The following is a 17589-nucleotide window of genomic DNA, read 5'->3' as shown; positions in this document are numbered from 1 at the left end:
GCCTCTCCCCTTCTTATTTTCCTACATAGTTTCATACTTAGTTAGAGTCATGTGTTTCATGTATGTATGTATGTGTGTGTATAGTGCCATGATCATGACACTATACATGGATAGTATACATACATAAATAGTATATCTATGCATGTACCTATCCCCAAAATTCAATGTCTTTTTAGCCTAGCTTCCACATACAAGTGAAAACATACAACATTTGGCTCTCTGAGCTTTGGCACAGTGGAGTAGAACTACGCAGCTACCCCAGGCCGAACAGAGACCTCCGGAGGCCCATAGGAACCTTCGTTGCTGCCTGCAGTGATTCTCAATTCGGTGGGGCTGTCAACAGCATCCCTGGAAGTCAAATATCAAGTGTGCCTCCAGTGCGGCCATTTTCATAGAGATTGTTAGCTGCTGATCTAAAAGTATTTCTTCAGCCAGGTGCCTGTGGCTCATTCCTGAAACCTTAGCTACTCAGGCAGTTGAGGTCTGTGGATCACTGTTCAAAGCCAGCTCAGGCAAGAAAATCTGTGACACTCTTTTCTTTTAATCTCTAATGACTCATGCAAAAGCCAAAAGCAGAGCTGTGGCTCAAGTGGTAGCGTGCCAGCCTTGAGCTGCAAAGCTCAGGGACAGAGCCCAGGCCCTCAGATCAAGTCCCGTGACAAAAAAAAAAAAAAAAAGTGTTTCTTTAAACTGTTAGACTTTGCTTTCTGAAACACCTCAGCTACTTCAAAAAACTCCAATCCAGACGTGAGTGCTCACAGAAACTTCAGTGCCCAGTAGTATTAGCTGGAGGCTGGCTGAAGAGCTCTCAACAATGTCAAGAAGAGTCTAGACACTATGAAGAGTTGCGGAAGTGGTGGGTAGGTGAGGCAAGGTGGAGGACTGAGACTACAGAGGTGTGACACTGGGAAGGCTGAGATTGCTGTGGAGCTGCCAGCCGGGCTGCTGGAAGGTTCCACTGCCAAGCCGCTGAGGCACCTGGCGCTGCTAAGATTGCGTAGTTTTGTTTCTTGTTTGGTTCTTTTTTTGTCAGTCCTTGTGCTTAAACTCTGGGCCTGGGCACTGTCCCTGAGCTTTTCAGCTCAAGGGTAGCTCTATGCCCCATTTGCCACTTGCTATTTCCAGTTTTGTGTTGATTAACTGGAGATAAGAGCTTCATGGTCTTTCCTGCCCGGGCTGGCTTTGAACCTCCATCCTCAGATCTGAGCTTCTGAGTAGCTAGGATTACAGACGTGAGCCCCTGGTTGGGCATCTTTGTTTTTTAGTTTGTTTGTTGGTCCTGGAACTTGAACTCAGGCACTGTTCCTGAGCACTGTCCCTGAGCTTCTTTTTCCTCAAGGCTAGTGCTCTACCACTTGAGCCACAGCGCCACTTCTGGCTTTTTCTGTTTATGTGGGACTGAGGAATTGAACCCAGGGCTTCATGCATGATAGGCAAAAGCACTCTACCACTGAGCTATATTCCCAGCCGCTATCGGTCTTCTTATCTAAAGTCTACCATAAGATTTCTGTAAGTATAGAATAATTTGAATAGGGGCCTTGCATGCCTGAGGCCCTGGGTTCGATTCCTCAGCATCACATAAGCAAAAAAAGGAAAAAGAAATCAGAAGGAGTCATTTCTTCTCTCAGCCAGATTCTCTTGCTCTCCCCAGCAGCCTTCTCAGTGCTCCCTTCACTTCCTTATTTCTTAACGTGTAGATGAGAGGATTTACCATGGGGGTAACCACAGAGTAGAAGAGGGAAATGAATTTTCCCTGGTCCTGGCTGCTGCTCTTTGATGGAAGCAGATACCCGTAGATTGCTGAGCCATAGAAGAGGAACACGACCAGCAAATGTGAGAGGCATGTGTTGAAGGCTTTCCGCTGTCCCTCTGCGGAGCGGATCTTCAGCACAGCCTGAGCAATGAAGCAGTAGGAGATCAGGATGATGCTCAGTGGGACAGCCGTGAAGAAGGTACAGACCCCATTGAGCACAGCCTCGTTGAGACTTGTGTCTCCACAGGCCAGTTTGATCATGGCAGGCACCTCACACAGAAAGCCTTCCACCCTCCGATGCCCACAAAATGGAAGCTGCAGAGTGAGTGTTGATTGGATTACAGAGTTGCCCAAACCACCCAACCAGCTAATGACAGCCAGTAGCCAGCATAGGCAAGGACTCATAATAGTCAGATAGTGCAGAGGCCGACACACTGCCACATAGCGGTCAAACGACATCACCACAAGCAGGATGCACTCAGTAGCCCCCAGCCAAAGGAACACGTAGAGTTGTGTCACACAGCCGCCATAGGTGATGGTCTTGTCTGGCCCCCATAAATTGATCAGCATTTGGGGGACCGAGCTGGTGGTAAAGGCAAGGTCCAGGGAGGAGAGGTTGCTGAGGAAGAAGTACATGGGTGTGTGGAGTCGAGCATCAAGGCGAGAAAGCAGGATGATTGTTGAGTTCCCCATGAGAGTCAGCAAGTAAGAGGAGAGGATCACTACGAAAAAGATCATCTCCAGCCGGGGATGGTCAGATATACCCAGCAGAATGAAGCCCTTTGAGGAGCCATTGCTGCCCCCTTCCATCTCTGGTTGCCTCTCTTCAGGGGTAACTTGGGGGGAAGCAAGGAAAGAAGCTCCTGGAGGCTCTGTATCAGAAAATGGCAAAGGACTATGTACCACTTCTTCCTTCCTTCCTTCCTTCCTTCCTTCCTGCCTGCCTTCCTTCCTTCCTTCCTTCCTTTCTCTTTCTTTCTTTCTTTCTTCCTTCCTTCCTTCCTCTTTCTTTCTTTCTTTTTCTTTCTTTTTCCTTCTTTCTTTTTTGGTGAGTGCTGATCTAGACTTTGAAGTCCTGATTATGAGCTTGGTACCTTAATCCATTCAGAAGTGAAAGAGGAAAATTATTATTATTACTGTTGTTTTTTTGCCAGTCCTGGTGCTTGAACTCAGGGTCTGAGCACTGTCCCTAAGCCTCTCTGTGCTCAAAGCTAGTGCTCTAACACTTGAGCCACAGCGTGATTTCTGGCTTTTTCTGAGTGTGTGGTACTGAGGAATCGAACCCAGGGCTTCATGCATGCTAGGAAAGCTCTCTACCGCTAAGCCACCTTCCCAGTCTGGAAAATTACTGTTGACTGTTTTTTAGGTCAACAGTGAAATCATTCTGTGGAGTCAGAGGATGCTGAGAATGTCAGGACCCTCCTCTGTCACCTCTGGGAATCCCTTAGGAACAGGCGATTGCTTAGTCTTTTCATGTAAGACATAAGAGCACTGATCAGTTAAGGCACCAACCTCATAGTCAGTTCATCTTCTATTCTAAAGTTATTCCTAGTACCTGTTTTACCACCTCCTGCTAATCATGTGTTTAGCCCCTCAAATCTCTTCCAAGTTAAGAAACAGGCGCTGTTCCCTGTCCTTCCTGAGCAGTTCAGTTTGTGGGTCTGGGGCTTTGTAGCTGCTCAGCGGTGCCAGGGTTCCTTTCACCACTGCTCTAGGTCTTCTGAGCAGTTTTTCTTGTTGTTGTTTTGTTGGTCCTGGGCCTTGAATTCTGGGCACTGTCTCTCAGCTCTTCAGCTCAAGGCTAGTGCTCTACCCCTTGGGCCACAGCATCACTTCTGGCTTTTTCTGTTTATGTGATGCTGAGGAATTGAACCCAGGGCCTCAGGAATGTGAGACAAGCACTCTACCACTGAGCCACTTTCCTACCCTTACTGAGCAGTGTTTCAGCCCAGGAAAAAAAATCAACCAAAATCTAAAAGCAAGGGCTATTTCCTTTATTTTCTGTTGGTCCTGGGGCTTGAATTCAGGGCCTGGGCACTCTCTCTGAGCTTTTTTGCTCAAGCAAAAAAGGCTAAGTGGTCTACCACTTTGAAACACAGTGCCACTTCCAGTTTTCTGGTGATTAAGTGGAGATAGAAGTCTCATGGACTTTCCTGCCTGGGCTGGCTTTGAATCACAGTCCTCATATCTCAGCCTCCCGAGTAGCAAAGATTACAAGCGTAAGCCACCAGTGTCTGGCTGCAGGGCTATTTTCTAAAGTGGGGTATCTGCTTAGCAAGTTCAGGAGGAAATAAATACCAAACCAAGCCTCTGAACTGCAACTTCAAGTTGGTATCCAGCAACTTGACTGCTTTTCAAGACTTTTTCTCTCTCTAAAGGGTAATTGATGAGACCTTTATCTCCAATTATTCACCAAAAAAAGCCAGAAGTGGTGCTGTGGCTCAAGTGGTAGAATCCTAGCCTTGAGCAAAAAAAGCTCAGCAAGTGCTCAGTCCCTGAGTTCCAGCACCAGCACACACTGACATAAACAAGCATGCACATCCACTCACACTCACGCCCACATACCCACAGATTAGGAAAAGAAAAATAATGATGACTTTAACACTCGCTTTTCCCTATCTGCTCTTCTGTCTCTGCTTTGCTTCTATCTTCTATTCTGGATTCTATCACCTAGGGGTTGTCTGTGGAGTTCTACCTTTGCCTTCTGGATTTCTCCATCCTTTCTTCAGTGCTGGGGAGGGCAAATGTAGAACTTCAGAATAAGAAGTAGGGCAGGCAGTGCATTGGCTTTTAACTTGGTGTGGCTTGAGCAGCCTTGGTCTGCTGCCCAGGGCCCTGGCTCTTGGGGCTGATGCTGTGGGACTCAGAGGGACTCTTAGCCACCTCACCCTCCACCCCAGGCAATTAACACAAAAGGCTTACATGGCCAGGAAACAGGAAAGTAGAGTACCAGAAAAAAACGTGGTCTTTCACTTGAACTTTATTAGCATACACTAATTGAACAGGGAGTTTTATTATGCATTTCCCACGTACCTCACCCCTCTATCACTCTCATTTATTCCACTCCCAAAAGTTTCAACAGGTTTCATTGTTCTGTTTTCACACCTGCAGATCAACTATTTACACTGTAGTCTTCCTCATTCACCCCTTCCATGATACCCCTGTCCCAGACTGCAGCAGAGCCTCTTTTGCTTTCCTGTTTGGGGGTAGATTTTTGGTGTATATTAATTATACCTAGGATTTTCACCATGGTATTGCAGACATGTGCAGAAGAATAATGTGTATTGGTTTCTCTTCCCCGTCTTGGTTCTCTCTTTCCTTTTGTCTCTTATTTTCCTACATAATTTCATACTTAGAATCGTGTGTGCATGCGTGTCTTTGTGTGTGTACAGCTGTGACGGGCTGAGATTGCTGTGGAGCTGTCAGCCCTGCAGTGGAAGGTTCTAAGACTGGGTGATGTTGACACTAGAATTCTGGAACATTAACACTAGCTGCTGAATGATGGACCACTGGCGTGTAAGGCCCAATACAATCAGCGTCTGGCTTTGACAGAGCAGTTGATTCGGGACAAAAGAAGTGAGCCAATGATGCTGTGATTATCTCCATCCTGGGATGTGAGCTATTTTGACTATTTGGGTATGCTCTGTGACTAAGTTATTGTAAACCACTGACGACAGTGGTTGTTTCTTGTTTTGGGTCCCGAGGCCTGATCTCGGGGCCTGGACAGTGTTCCTGAGCCTCTTTTTGCTCAAGGCCAGCACTCAACCATTTGAGCCACGGAGCCTCTTTCTACACTGATTCCTGACTGGCAATAACAGCTGGCAGACGTAAAGGTTAAAACACACAGTGCACATTCTCAGGAAACCTCTCCATAGTGCGATTAAGCAAAAGGCCTTTGCCACAGCACGTTTATCCTATCCATTCATCCCAGCGGGTTAAAGGCCTTCGGACTGCACAGTCCCGACGAGGCTGGGCAGGTGCGTTGGGGACACGCTGGCCCGGTCACCACCTTTCGCGCTGCTTTCGACGGTGTCCGGGTGAACTGTCCTGCGGCCTCGCCGGCGGCCCAGGCCGGGCCCCTCGGGGGCTCCAGCTCCGGGCGCCCAGCTCGGTGGGGCCGCGCCCGCGCCTCCGTGCGTCGAGCCCCGAGTCCCCCGCACCCCTTCGGTGGGGTCCCCGAGGGGCTGGATGGGTCCTCGGGCGTTCTGCGGCGTCGCAAGCCCGACGCCAGCGAACCGCGGGTCCTGCGTGGCGGGAACCGCGGGGGGGGGGGGGGGGGCGCACGGCGCAGGCGCAGGCGCTCTGGTCCCGGCATGCCTCGCGGCAGGCTCCTTGGCGGCGCTTCCGGTGAGGCCCGGAGGACCGCGGCGGAGGGCTCCGAGCCCGCGCGGGTTCCCCCTCGGCCCGCGGCCCGGCGGAGACCCCAGCTGCCCGTCTGACGCCGGACCGGCCGGCCTGGCGCGCGGGCCGCGGCGACGTGGCGGTGCTGGCGGGCGGGGACCGCGGGCTTCCAGAAGGTGGTGTCCGCCCTCGGGCCGGTCCCTTGAGATCCGGACGCACCCTGGGCGCCCGTGCCGGCTCCGCGGCCACTCAGGAACGGGGAGGGGGGGGGCAGGAAGAACCCGGGGAGCGCGGCTCGGCGCCGTCACCCCGCGAGGACAGCCGCACCTACCTGCCCGCCAGCGCCGGCCTGCGCGCCGCGTCCCGTCCCGTCCCGTCCCGTCGGCCACAGCTCCAGGGAGCGCAGCGTCGCGGGGGCTTCGCTTCCAGCCGCGATCCTCAGCCCTGCGCCTCCTAAATAGCTAGGATTACATACAGGTGAGAGCCGCCGTTGTCTGGCTGGATCAGGAAGTTTTAGATTTGGTTTCTGGTGCTTGTCATACCCTTCCTTTCGCATGTATTTATTTATTTATGGTCGGTCATAGGGTTTGAACTTGGGCCACGCTGCCCCTGAGCTTTGTTTTGCTCAAGGCTAGCGCTCCACCACTTGAGCCACATCTCTGCTTGCAGCTTTTTTAGTAGTTCATTGGAGATAAGGGTCTCATGGACTTTCCTGCCTGGCTGGCTTTGAACCTTGAGCCTCGAGATTTCAGCCGCCTGAGTAAGAGTTACAAGTGTGAACCACCAGTGCCTGGCTAAGCATAACCTTTCTTTCCCTTTACTGCTCTTTTGGTGGCGGTGGGGTACAAAGAGCAATGGAACTGGAGAAGGTGACGGTTACATGACATTATGAATGTACTAAATGCCACTGAACCGTCTAATTTACAATGGTTATATTTATGTCATTTGAATATTCAAGAAGGTTTCTAGCCAGGTGTTGGTGGCTCACACCTATAATCCTGGCCCCTGAGGAGCCAGAGATTTGAGGATAGCAGTTCAGAGACAGCCAGGGAAGGTAGGTCTGGGAGACTCTTAATTTCAGTTAACCATGAAAAAACAGAAGTGGAGCTTTTTTTTCACTCAAGTGGTAGAGCACAGCCTTGAACAAAGATGTTCAGGAACAGTCCCCAGGCCCTGAGTTCAAGTCCTAGGACTAAAAAAAAGTTTTCTAAAAGACCTAAGACAAAAGTAGAGCCTGAAGTGCTCTCCTCTCAGCTTTTACTACAGTTAGCCTTGTGGGAGAGGTTTAGCCTCCACGCCTTTGTCATTAACACCTCACTGGTGTATTTCCTTCCTGGTACTTAATCTAACACTTTCTGTTTATTTCTTTTTTTTTTTGTCAGTCGTGGGGCTTGAACTCTGGGCCTGGGCGCTGTCCCTCAGCTCTTCAGCTCAAGGCGAGCGCTCTACCACTTGAGCTACAGCGCCACTTCCGGTTTTCTAGTGGTTTATTGGAGATAGGAGTCTCACGGTCTCTCCTGCCCGGGCTGGCTTTGAACCACGATCCTCAGATCTCAGCCTCCTGAGTAGCTAGGATTACAGGCGTGAGCCACCAGCGCCTGGCCACTTTCTGTTTATTTCTATGGTGTCTGTTTCCTCCGGAGCATACAGGCTTGGGGACCAGGCTTGTCTTAGGCACTAACAAAATCCCCCGTCTCACAGCAGTAGCAGGCAGAGCTGCGCATGAGAAATTCTACCTAGACAATCAGGACCTGGGACCAACCAAACCTACCAGGACTTTGTGGCTGAGGGCTACTATGCATTTCATACCCAAGCACCTCCAGAAACTGGACTAAAACACCAAAGTTCCAACTCTATTTTCTTACCTGTTGCTCAGAAGCACCGTGTACCATGTATACTGCTCATCCTTTTCTAGACACGGCTTCCTCACCCGGGTCTGGATATCCTCTGCCAAGATGGTCAGAAACTTCCCAAACCAGCAACTGCAGGATCCTGTCTTTGGAATGCATCTTAGGCCTCAGCTGGTGACAATAGAATTACTAGCGTCTGGGGGACAGCAATCGCCAAGAAGCTGCACTGCCCAGAGCTTGGGCGGGAGGCCTCAGAGTCAGTGCTGTGCCTATAATGTGCTGATTTCTGTGTTGGACCACAAATAAGGTTTTCCTTTGTTGTATTTTTCAGCTTCCAGGATTCCTCCCCTCTTTCTGGAGTAGCAACTTCCTTTGTGAAAGAGCCCATATGCTTCACTGGCTTTGGGAACGTATTAATGGCAATGCCTTTCCTCCCACTCCAGGAGTGGGCACCTGACAATGGGGACCATCAGATTCTGAGTTTTATACAGCAGAGGACAAAGTGCTCAATTTCCTGGGAATTGCTAAAGTGAGCTGTGTAGCCCTCACCATTCCACTCTTCCTCGGAGGTGAGCCCATGACAGGAGGGCACAGCAGGGAGGATTATAAGGTCATTTATGCAAAGCAGATTTCTTTCTTTTTTTATTTGTTGGGTCTTGAACTCCGGGCCTGGGCGCTGGCCCTCAGCTCTTCCTAGCGCTCTGCCACTTGAGCCACAGCACCACTTCTGGTTTTCTGGTGGCTAATTGGAGATAGAGTGTCACGGACTTTCCTGCCCAGGCTGGCTTTAAACTGTTATCCTCAAATCTCAGCCTCTTGAGTAGCTGGGATTACAGGTGTGAGCCACTAGTGCCCTTCATGAAGGAGATTTTTGGTTTGAATTAGGTTTCAATTACTTGAAACACAACCTCGTACAATCCAATTGCTCAAGATTTGGATTTTACATAGGAACTGACCTACTCCCCAAAACAATATTAAAATGGATTTTGCTTTCCTAACATTGTAAATACAATCAATATTACTAGAGTATACAATTAAAAATGGCCACGGGGTAATCCTAGCTACTCAGGAAGCTGAGATCTGAGGATCGTGGTTCAAAGCCAGCCTGGGCAGGAAAGACTGTGAGACTCTTATCTCCAATAAAACACTAGAAAACCAGAAGTGGCGCTGTGGCTCAAGTGGTAGAGCGCTAGCCTTGAGCTGAAGAGCTGAGGGACAGTGCCCAGGCCCAGAGTTCAAGGCCCATGACCGACCAAAAAAAAAAAAAAAAAAAAAGGCCACGGGGCTGAGAATGTGGCTCAGAGGTAGAGTAAGCACTAGCAGCACCACATAAACAGAAAACGCTGGAAGTGGTGCTGTGGCTCAAGTGGTAGCGTGCTAGCCTTGAGCAAAAGAAGCTCAGGGACAGAGCCCAGACCCTGAGTTCAAAACTGCAAGACTGGGCTGGGAAGGTGGCTAAGTGGTAGAGCGCTTGCCTTGCATGCATGAGGCCCTGGGTTCCATTCCTCAGCACCACATAAGAAAAAAGCCAGAAGTGGCACTGTGGTTCAAGTGGTAGAGCACTATCCTTGAGCTGAAGAGCTGGGGGACAGCGCCCAGGCCCAGAGTTCAGGCCCCACGACTGGACCAAAAAAACAAAAACAAAAACAAAACTGCAAGACTGGCGAAAAATAAAGAACAAAATGGTAAAAATATGTTTGCATTTTCGCTTGCGCAGAGGAGCCTGAGATAGAAAAATCAAGGCTGCCCGGCGACGGTGGCTCACGCCTGTAATCCTAGCTGCTCTGGAGGCTGAGATGGGATCACGGTTCAAAGCCAGCCCGAGCAGGAAGTGGCGCTGTGGCTCACGTGGCAGAGCGCTGGCCTCGGGCTGTAAACTCAGGGACAGCGCCCAGGCCCAGAGTTCAGGACCCACAGCTGACAAAAGAAAAATCAAGGCTATTATTGTCAGCGATCGCCTGTGCTTTGTGGCCTTACAGAGCGAGGCTCCCAAGCACAAGGCCAGCACCAGGTCCTGCGGTCTGGCCTGGCACATTCACCGGGCATCCTGTCCGCCCAGCGGCTCCAGGAGCATCACAGATGCGCTTCCGGTTTCCTGCCGGGGGCGGGGCCTGCGACTCCCCCGGCCCGCAAATCCCGTTCTTGGCTGAAATACGATGTGCAGGTTTCTCAGCAACTTACTCCTCTCTGGCGACGGCCCCGCGCACTGGGGAGGTGCGGTGAGGACGGGGCGCGGGCTGGCTCGTTTTCCGCTTGGTGGGCACCTGTTGCGTCGGTGTCGGGGTTAGTAGCCCTCGGAGCCCCACCGGGCGAGGTGGGCGAGGTGAGTAGGGTCAAGTAGCAGGTGGCCCGCCCGCAGGCGCCCTAGCCCCGCTCCCGCCGTCGGCGTCCCCCCTGGACCAAGGACTTCCAACCCGAGAGGGCCAGGCCCTCCAGCAGGTGGAGGACGCGCTTGCAACTCCCCCAAATTCTCAGCTGCAGGGCTGCAAGTCAGGCAGAGACCGCCCACTGCGCACGCTCGCAGTCCGAGTTACTAGACTACAGTTCCCGTCGTGTCCTGCGACCACCTTGACAAACACAGCAGCCAATGAACAGGGGGGCCCTATTCCGGAGCAGCCAATCCCTCGGGGCGCGGGGCGGGCCCTCCCGGGCGGCCCCGCCCCGCGGTGGGCGTTTTCGTGGTTAGCGGTCCGGCCCCGCCCCTGGCCGGCCCTCCGGAGTTCCGGGTCCCGGGCCGCGGAGAGGTGAGTCAGCCGCAGGTGGGCGCGGGTCCCTCCGCTGCCCGGGACGGTCGCGTCGCGGGTGTCAGCCCTCGGCCGCACCTGGCCTGGCCGCGGAGCTGCGCCTCCGTCCCGTCAGGTCTCGTCGGGCCCAGGCCGACTGGGCCTGCGGCGCCCCCGGGTCTGCCTCGCGCTCCGTCGGGGCTGCGAGCGCGCCGCCTCGGCTGGGGCTCGGGGTCGCCGTGCGGCGCGGAGGGTCGGGGCCAGCGACCTGTACCACAGCTGCAACTTTTCCCGGGCCGTTAGATCGTGCTGCCCCCGTCCTGTGAGCCCCGGGCAGGGCAGGGCGCTCGGTTCCGGAGGGCTGCCACGGCTGACCCGCTCTTCCCGGCCCAGGACCCGGCCGTCTGCGGAGGTGGGGCGATGCCCGGCAGCTAGGAAGGCCGGTCCTCTGCGTCCATCCTCGGGAGGAACTTCGTGACTGTCGTCTTTGTAGCATTTGGAGACTCTCCAGGGCATGATCCCAAAGGCTTGACCGGTCTCACCAGGAGAGTAGTTTTTCCTGACACACGCGCACACACACACACACACACACACACGCAAAAATGGCAGCTAAAATGGAAATAACTTTGAGCTCCAACAGCCAGGCTTCCTCCAAGCAAGAGCGACACATCATAACAAAGCTGGAAGAGAAACCGGCGCCCAGTCAGCAGAAAACCTGCCCGGACCCCGAGCTCTCCCGCCAGAGCTTCCGACGGTTCCGCTACCAGGAGGTGTCCGGGCCCCAGGAGGCGCTTTCCCAGCTGCGACAGCTTTGCCGGCAGTGGCTCCAGCCGGAGCTGAACACCAAGGAACAGATTTTGGAGCTCCTGGTGATGGAGCAGTTCCTAATCATCTTGCCCCCCGAGATCCAGGCTCGGGTCCGGCATCGGTGTCCAGAGAGCAGCAAGGAGATCGTGACCCTGGTGGAGGATTTCAACAGAGCATCCAAGAAACCAAAACAGTGGGTAAGGAAGGGCCTGGCTTCTGCTGCCAGCATGTCTTTCCCGTGTGGGCAGTGTTTTGTCTCCGTATCCATCCCCATGAACAAGGGCTGGATGGCTTTCGACCTTGTGTCCAGCCTGTATCCAGAACCTCTTCCCCGGCAAGTTCTAACAGGTTTTCCCAAAACCCTTTGGTGAGGGGCCTCATGTCCCCAGAAATGGTTTGCGTTCTTGAATCTCTGTTGTCAGATTTCCCTGGCCCCTTCCTCTGGAAGTCTCCCTATAATCAGAATTCTTAGCAGGCAGGATTCACCTGTTGGATAGGAATTGACTGGGGGAATCTCACTGGATTTTGTTCAATTTGCTGATTGATACTATGATGTATGGCAGATACCTCAGAGCATCTGCCATATTGCCTTGGAATCAGGCAGTTTCAGCAAGGTTAACCCCATAGTATTGCTATTCCTCTCCACCCTATTCCCCCAAGGCAGACCCCTGTCAGAGCCTTTGGCAGGGAGCAAACAAGGTATGCTTCGGAAAATGAAGGAAGCTGCCAGTGAACAGATAGGCAGCTCTTAGACACCCAGTGCTATGGGACCTGTCTCCCAGAAGAGCCCTCAGCAGAACAATTCATTAAAGAAGTCTTCAGGGGCCCCTCACCATACTGCTCCCTGTTCCCACAGGAAGCAGGGGCTGGTGTAATGCCTGACCCTGATAGTTGTGCTAGCTAGTTCTCCTCAGATGGCTTTGACCTGGGGCCTAAGCTTTTTTGGGGGGGGGGGGGAGGTCCGGTCGTGGGGCCTGAACTCTGGGCCTGGGCACTGTCCCTCAGCTCTTCAGCTCAAGGCTAGCGCTCTACCACTTGAGCCACAGCGCCACTTCCGGCTTTTCTTCTTTTTGTTTATGTGGTGCTGAGGAATCAAACCCACAGCCTCAGGCATGCAAGGCAAGCGCTCTACCACTGAGCCACCTTCCCAGCCCCTGGGGCCTAAGCTTTAAGGACAGCCATTTTGGATGGATCATTTGGTGTGAAGCAGCCTTATGCTTGTCATTCTGAGACCCCTCCTTATGCCTCCTGGGAGGGAGGGTCTCAGTGGTCTATAGGCCATCATTAGAGGAGTTCCCCAAGTAAAGGAATTACACGCAGACTGTTCACAGTCAATCTTAAAAGCATTAACAGATGGGGGCTTGTTCCTAGGTGGCCGTCTGTGTACAGGGGCAGAAGATGCTTTTGGAAAGAACTGGAGCTCAGCTTGGTGATCAGGAACTGCCAGACTTCCAACCGCAAACCCTTACAAGAGATCTCAAGGAGAGCTTTCCAGAGGACCCTTCGCAGGAAGGATCTCATGAGGCACCCAGCCCCCATCATTGGGAGAAATCACCACTCCTCCAAGAGCCAGCCCCCAAACTTGCTGGGACAGGTAAACAGTGCCTCTTCACTCCCCGTCATCAGCAGAAAGTAGTATATTTTTTAAAAATAATTTTCTCTTAGTGAATATGTGATAACGTAGTGCATGACAGAACATGCACAATCATGTGCAAGTTTTCTATGGATATATGTTCTCATTTCTCTTGGGTATACACCCCAGAGTAGACTGTCTAGGCCACAGGTCAGTCTATGCTCAACTTTGTGAGGAACCAGCTGACCATTTTCCAAAGCAGCTGCATTGTTCCACATTCTCACCAATAAAAGCTGAGGATTCTAATTTCCCCACATTTTTTTCTTTTTGCTTATGTGGTGCTGAGGAATCGAACCCAGGGCCTCATGCATGCAAGGCAAGCGCTCTACCACTGAGCCACCCAGCCCCCCTCCCCACATTTTTTTTTTTTTTGGTAGGGCACTAATTCTATTTCCACTGTCTTCTTTCTTTCATTCATTAGATGACATTCGGATCTGATGGGCTTGCTTTTCCTAAACCTTTCCCTAAAAGCACAAAAGAGGAAAGGGTCTGGAGAATTTGGTTCCCAATTTTGTTTTTAAACTTTTTTGGTGGTTCTGGGATTGGAGTCAGGGTTTTGGAGCAAGGTGCTTGGGCTTCCCTTTGCCATTTGGATAATAAGTGTGTGTTAACTGGAGCTGGGGATAATGGGTATGTCCCACCCTAACCAACTGTGGTTGAGGTGGAGTCCTATGAAGCTATTTTGGCCTCAATCCACAATCCTCTGCCCTCTGCCTCCCAAGTAGCTAGGATTATAGGCTTTTGTGCTCAGCTTGGTTCTTAACTTTAATATACATCCTCTGATTTATGTTAAACCCATTGAAAATTCCCTGGCCAAAGTGTCAAAAGATTCTGGTTCAGTAGCTTCGAGGGAGGGGCTGGATGCCTGCCTGCTCACAGGTACCCCAGAGGATTCTATGCAAGCTGCTGCGGTGGAGGGCTACCCTACCCTTTGAGCAACACTGCAGTGTGTGCTATGACTCTGACTCTTCCTCTAAGTGCAGTAAATGAAGCATATTGTTTCCAATTATAGAGGAGTCTGGGATGAAAAGTGACAACAAGGAGAATCCACGGCCAGAAGGGGCCAGAGGAACAAAGTCAGGTGTCGTGCCGGCCGGCAGGCCCAAGGGGAGTGCTCTGCAGAGCCCGGAACCGAGAGGCGCAAACCTAAGTGAAGCCCACTTGTCCGGGAAGCAGGTGGGTCCCTCGAATGCTCAGAAGCCATATGCTCCCTACAAGAGACACCGCCGGGAACTGGAATACAGCAGCCCCGTCAAAAGCCACCCGCTGAGGGAGCTGAAGAAAAGCAAAGGAGGCAAAAGAACCCTGAGTAGCCGCCTGCAGCGTCTCGCTCACCAGCCAGCCTACACGGCCAAGAAACCTTACAAATGTGACGACTGTGGGAAAAGCTTCACGTGGAATTCCGAGCTGAAACGACACAAGAGGGTGCACACGGGAGAGAGGCCCTACAGCTGCGGGGAGTGCGGAAACTGCTTCGGGCGGCAGTCGACCCTGAAATTACACCAGAGGATCCACACTGGGGAGAAGCCCTACCAGTGTGGCCAGTGTGGGAAAAGCTTTCGCCAAAGCTCAAACCTCCACCAGCACCACAGGCTCCACCACAGGGACTGAGAGGCAGTGTCCTTCAGGTCCCAGGGAGGCCGCTCCTTCCCCCACCTGCATGTACATCACCGTCAGTCCGCGTCACTTACCAAGAGAGCAAGTGGCCCTCAGGGTGTGGAGCCATGTGAAGAACGGCGAAGAGGCTGCGGTGGCCTGGCCTGGCCTGCCTGTGCTGTGACTGGGCGCAGATGCCAGCTCTGGTATTGGGACAGAGAACTAGTCTCTAGCCACGTGAGAGTGACCCCCGGGAGCGTCCGGACGACTGCAGGCGGCCTTTCCTCCCTCATGCTTTATTTATGCTCTACAGTAGGTCAAAGAGTCAAGTGCAAGCAGTTTTGCATTTGCTGTCATTCCAGACAGTTACTCTCCTGTGTTCGCCGGAGCAGCTCACCCACCCCAAGGCCGTGTTCATTGGGAATTACCTTCCCGTCATCTCTCTGTTCTTCCTCACTGCTCTTCACAAAGAACAAATTAAGTGAGAATATATATGTCTACGTAAAGAGAGAATTTCCAAGCAGGTAGGTGGTGCCTTTAGAAAACAAAGATTGCATTGGAGGACTTCAGTAGCAAAGCGCCTTTTAAGTTAGAGAAAGAAAAATCTACACAGTGGCTACAACTGCGGCCCAAGAGTCGATGAGACCCAAGTAGTGGACAGATGCTGCTATGGAGATGTAAGAGGGAATCCTGCCTGTTCTCCTTTCTCACGCGAGCCATTGAGTGTTAAGAATAAAATAGCTGCAGTGATAAGCGTTTGAAGTTGGGCTGTAGTGGTGGCTGCGCAACCCAGTGACTTTATGAAGTCCCTGAAATGGGTTAATTTTATGATATATAAATCATACCTCAATAGCCATGTTGAAAAATGACAAAATATATTTATATAAAATGTTACTTGTGGAAATAAGCCTGAGAGATGCTCTAGTCCCACCCCTTGTTCGCCAGGGTAGAAGGAAGCCTAATCAGCTGTAATTGTGTGATTCCAGGTCACCGTGGCCAGCCACTCCCCTCCTCCATGTAGGGAGGACTGCAGGCAGATGTGCGCGCTAGTTCCTCATGCAGAACGAGGCCCCCATAGGACTCTTTAAACAGCTTCAGGTCAGTCACCTCAGGGCTGCGGCCTGTACGCTTCTGCCCCTTTTGCTGAAGAATGGGCATTCACCATGAGTATTTCTGGGTCATGGGGGGAGCTTTATATACTGTTCCCTTTCTCTGCCTTTCATTTCTGCCACTCCTACTCTGTCCTCCCTGGATCTCACAAGAGCTGCCTGTGGCCTGGCACAGTGGCATACATCTGTAATGCCAACTACTTAGTAGGCAGAGGTCGGAGAATCACTGGGGCAAGCTGGCCTCAGATCACAAAGTATGAAATCCAATCTGAAAAATACCTGAAAACAAAAGAAGGTTGAGGGCGTGGCTCAACTAAGCTCAGCGCCTGAGCTCAAACCCTAGTACAACCAACACACACACACACACACACACACAGCCACACAGCCTGCACAGAGCCCAGGCAGACGTGGCAGCAAACTTGGGTGAGCCCCCTGCTAGATTCCATACTAGGAGCGCTCAGCCTGATATCAGTCTTTCCCCCCAAGGGGTAGTTGACCGTTCCTGCAGTTGCTGACGCCAGGGAGGGAGGGCGGTTCCTGGCCTCTAGTAGTTGGAGCCCAGGATCCTGCCAGTGTCCTCCAATGCACAGGACAGCACCACAGTACAGTTTGTGGTCCCAGCAAGTAGGGTGCTCTCTCACGCTCTTTCAAGACCAGCACCTTGTTTGCCATTATTTTAGCTTGGGGACTTGGCCCATGTCCAGCCAAGACAAAGCCACTGAACGCTTGAGGCATCTGCCATCAGAGCGACCTCTTCCTGGCTGCAGAGCCACAGTGTGACCGGTGATGTGGCCGTGGAACACGCAGACCTAATCTCTGCCTTTTGCCAGTGGCCTTCCTGCTAGCCCCGGAGACCCCTAGAGAGCCTCCTTCCCACTGCTCTGTGAAATCATGGAGGAATTTGGTCTTCTGCCTGCTCCATGTCTTATCTTACAGCCATCCTGGCCAGGGCCTGCACTGCTCATTGTACTTACCCCGTCCGACCCTCTCTCTTACTCCAGGCCTATTTCACTGTTGTTTCCTAGTAACTTCCAAGTCTTAACCATGTCTGTAATTAGTTTTTGTTGTTGCAAACTTGGTGGCATAATATATAAAAAAACTTCCACTGTGGTTCTGGAAGTTAGAAATGTGAATCCCTTTCATTCAGCCCAATCAAGCTGTGGGCAGACTGGTCCCCCCGGAGGCTCTCAGAGGTGACCTGCTCCCTTGACTCCTTCAGCTCGTGGCTACCTGCATCCTTTGGCTTGCAGCCCCCTTTTCCATCTTCCAAGTTCATCCTCCACCTGCCATCGCATCACCATTTCTGGCCCTTGCTTTCCTCTTAGGGGACTGTGGCCCCTGCGATAATGTCTCCATTTCAAGATCCTTCACAGGCCAAAACCCTTTTGTCACATAAGGTAACAACTGCAGGCTCCAGGGCGTAGGATATGAATGTATTTTTTGGGGGGAGGGGGCATGATTTAGCCCCCACAGCAGTCTATCTTGAGTCAACTCTGAGTAAAAAAGGATCTGGAAAAAGACAAGAACCACAGAGTCCCATTTTTCTTTTAGGGTTGGCTTGGGGATTCACCCTTAAAAAACAATTTTTGCAGCTAAGTGTGTTTCATAGACCCAATGAGCGTGATTCCTCTTCTGAATACAGATCAGAAGCTGTCTAAATGTCTTTGTGTACCTGTTCAGTTGTGGACCTTGAATAAACGTGGCAAAATCATGTGGACGTGATTCTTCCCCAAAAGATGTGTGGTACTGCCCTGCCCTGCCTTTGCCTGCCAGCGTG

General features: G+C 51.9%; 2 protein-coding genes across 3 annotated transcripts; one reads left to right on the top strand and one right to left on the bottom strand.

Annotated features, from left to right (window-relative positions):
• Positions 1-1624: 1624 nt before the first annotated feature.
• Positions 1625-2563, bottom strand: LOC138814481 (olfactory receptor 2C1). Its single transcript, XM_070003375.1, has one exon. The coding sequence runs from the start codon at positions 2561-2563 to the stop codon at positions 1625-1627; it is 939 nt and encodes a 312-aa protein (XP_069859476.1).
• An 8120-nt stretch (positions 2564-10683) lies between these two features.
• LOC138814590 (zinc finger protein 174-like) lies at positions 10684-17523 on the top strand. 2 transcript variants are annotated; one of them, XR_011368026.1, is made up of 4 exons: positions 10684-11671; positions 12846-13068; positions 14120-15227; positions 15690-17523. XR_011368026.1 is itself a non-coding variant. In XM_070003612.1 (3 exons), exons 1-3 carry the CDS (start codon positions 11270-11272, stop codon positions 14716-14718), a joined length of 1224 nt encoding a protein of 407 aa, XP_069859713.1. In that variant the 5' UTR covers positions 10684-11269; the 3' UTR covers positions 14719-17523. The 2 variants fall into 2 exon arrangements, 1 of the variants encoding a protein (XP_069859713.1); XM_070003612.1 differs by having other exon boundaries at positions 14120-17523.
• The last annotated feature ends 66 nt before the right edge of the window (positions 17524-17589 follow it).

Source organism: Dipodomys merriami, unplaced genomic scaffold (assembly GCF_024711535.1).
Source record: "Dipodomys merriami isolate MVZ:Mamm:240054 unplaced genomic scaffold, mDipMer1.0.p SCAF_60, whole genome shotgun sequence".
In the NCBI taxonomy this organism is placed as follows: Eukaryota; Metazoa; Chordata; class Mammalia; order Rodentia; family Heteromyidae; genus Dipodomys; species Dipodomys merriami.
The sequence above is the reverse complement of the archived record's forward strand: the minus strand, read 5'-3'. Positions and strand labels throughout refer to the sequence as shown.

Bases quoted from the DNA above. Each gene is read 5' to 3' on its own strand.
- LOC138814590 (XM_070003612.1), top strand. From the start codon at position 11,270: ATGGCAGCTAAAATGGAAATAACTTTGAGCTCCAACAGCCAGGCTTCC. The intron at 11,672-12,845 runs GTAAGGAAGGGC...GCTTGTTCCTAG, and splicing joins CCAAGAAACCAAAACAGTGG to GTGGCCGTCTGTGTACAGGG. The intron at 13,069-14,119 runs GTAAACAGTGCC...TTCCAATTATAG, and splicing joins CCCCAAACTTGCTGGGACAG to AGGAGTCTGGGATGAAAAGT.
- LOC138814481 (XM_070003375.1), bottom strand. From the start codon at position 2,563: ATGGAAGGGGGCAGCAATGGCTCCTCAAAGGGCTTCATTCTGCTGGGT.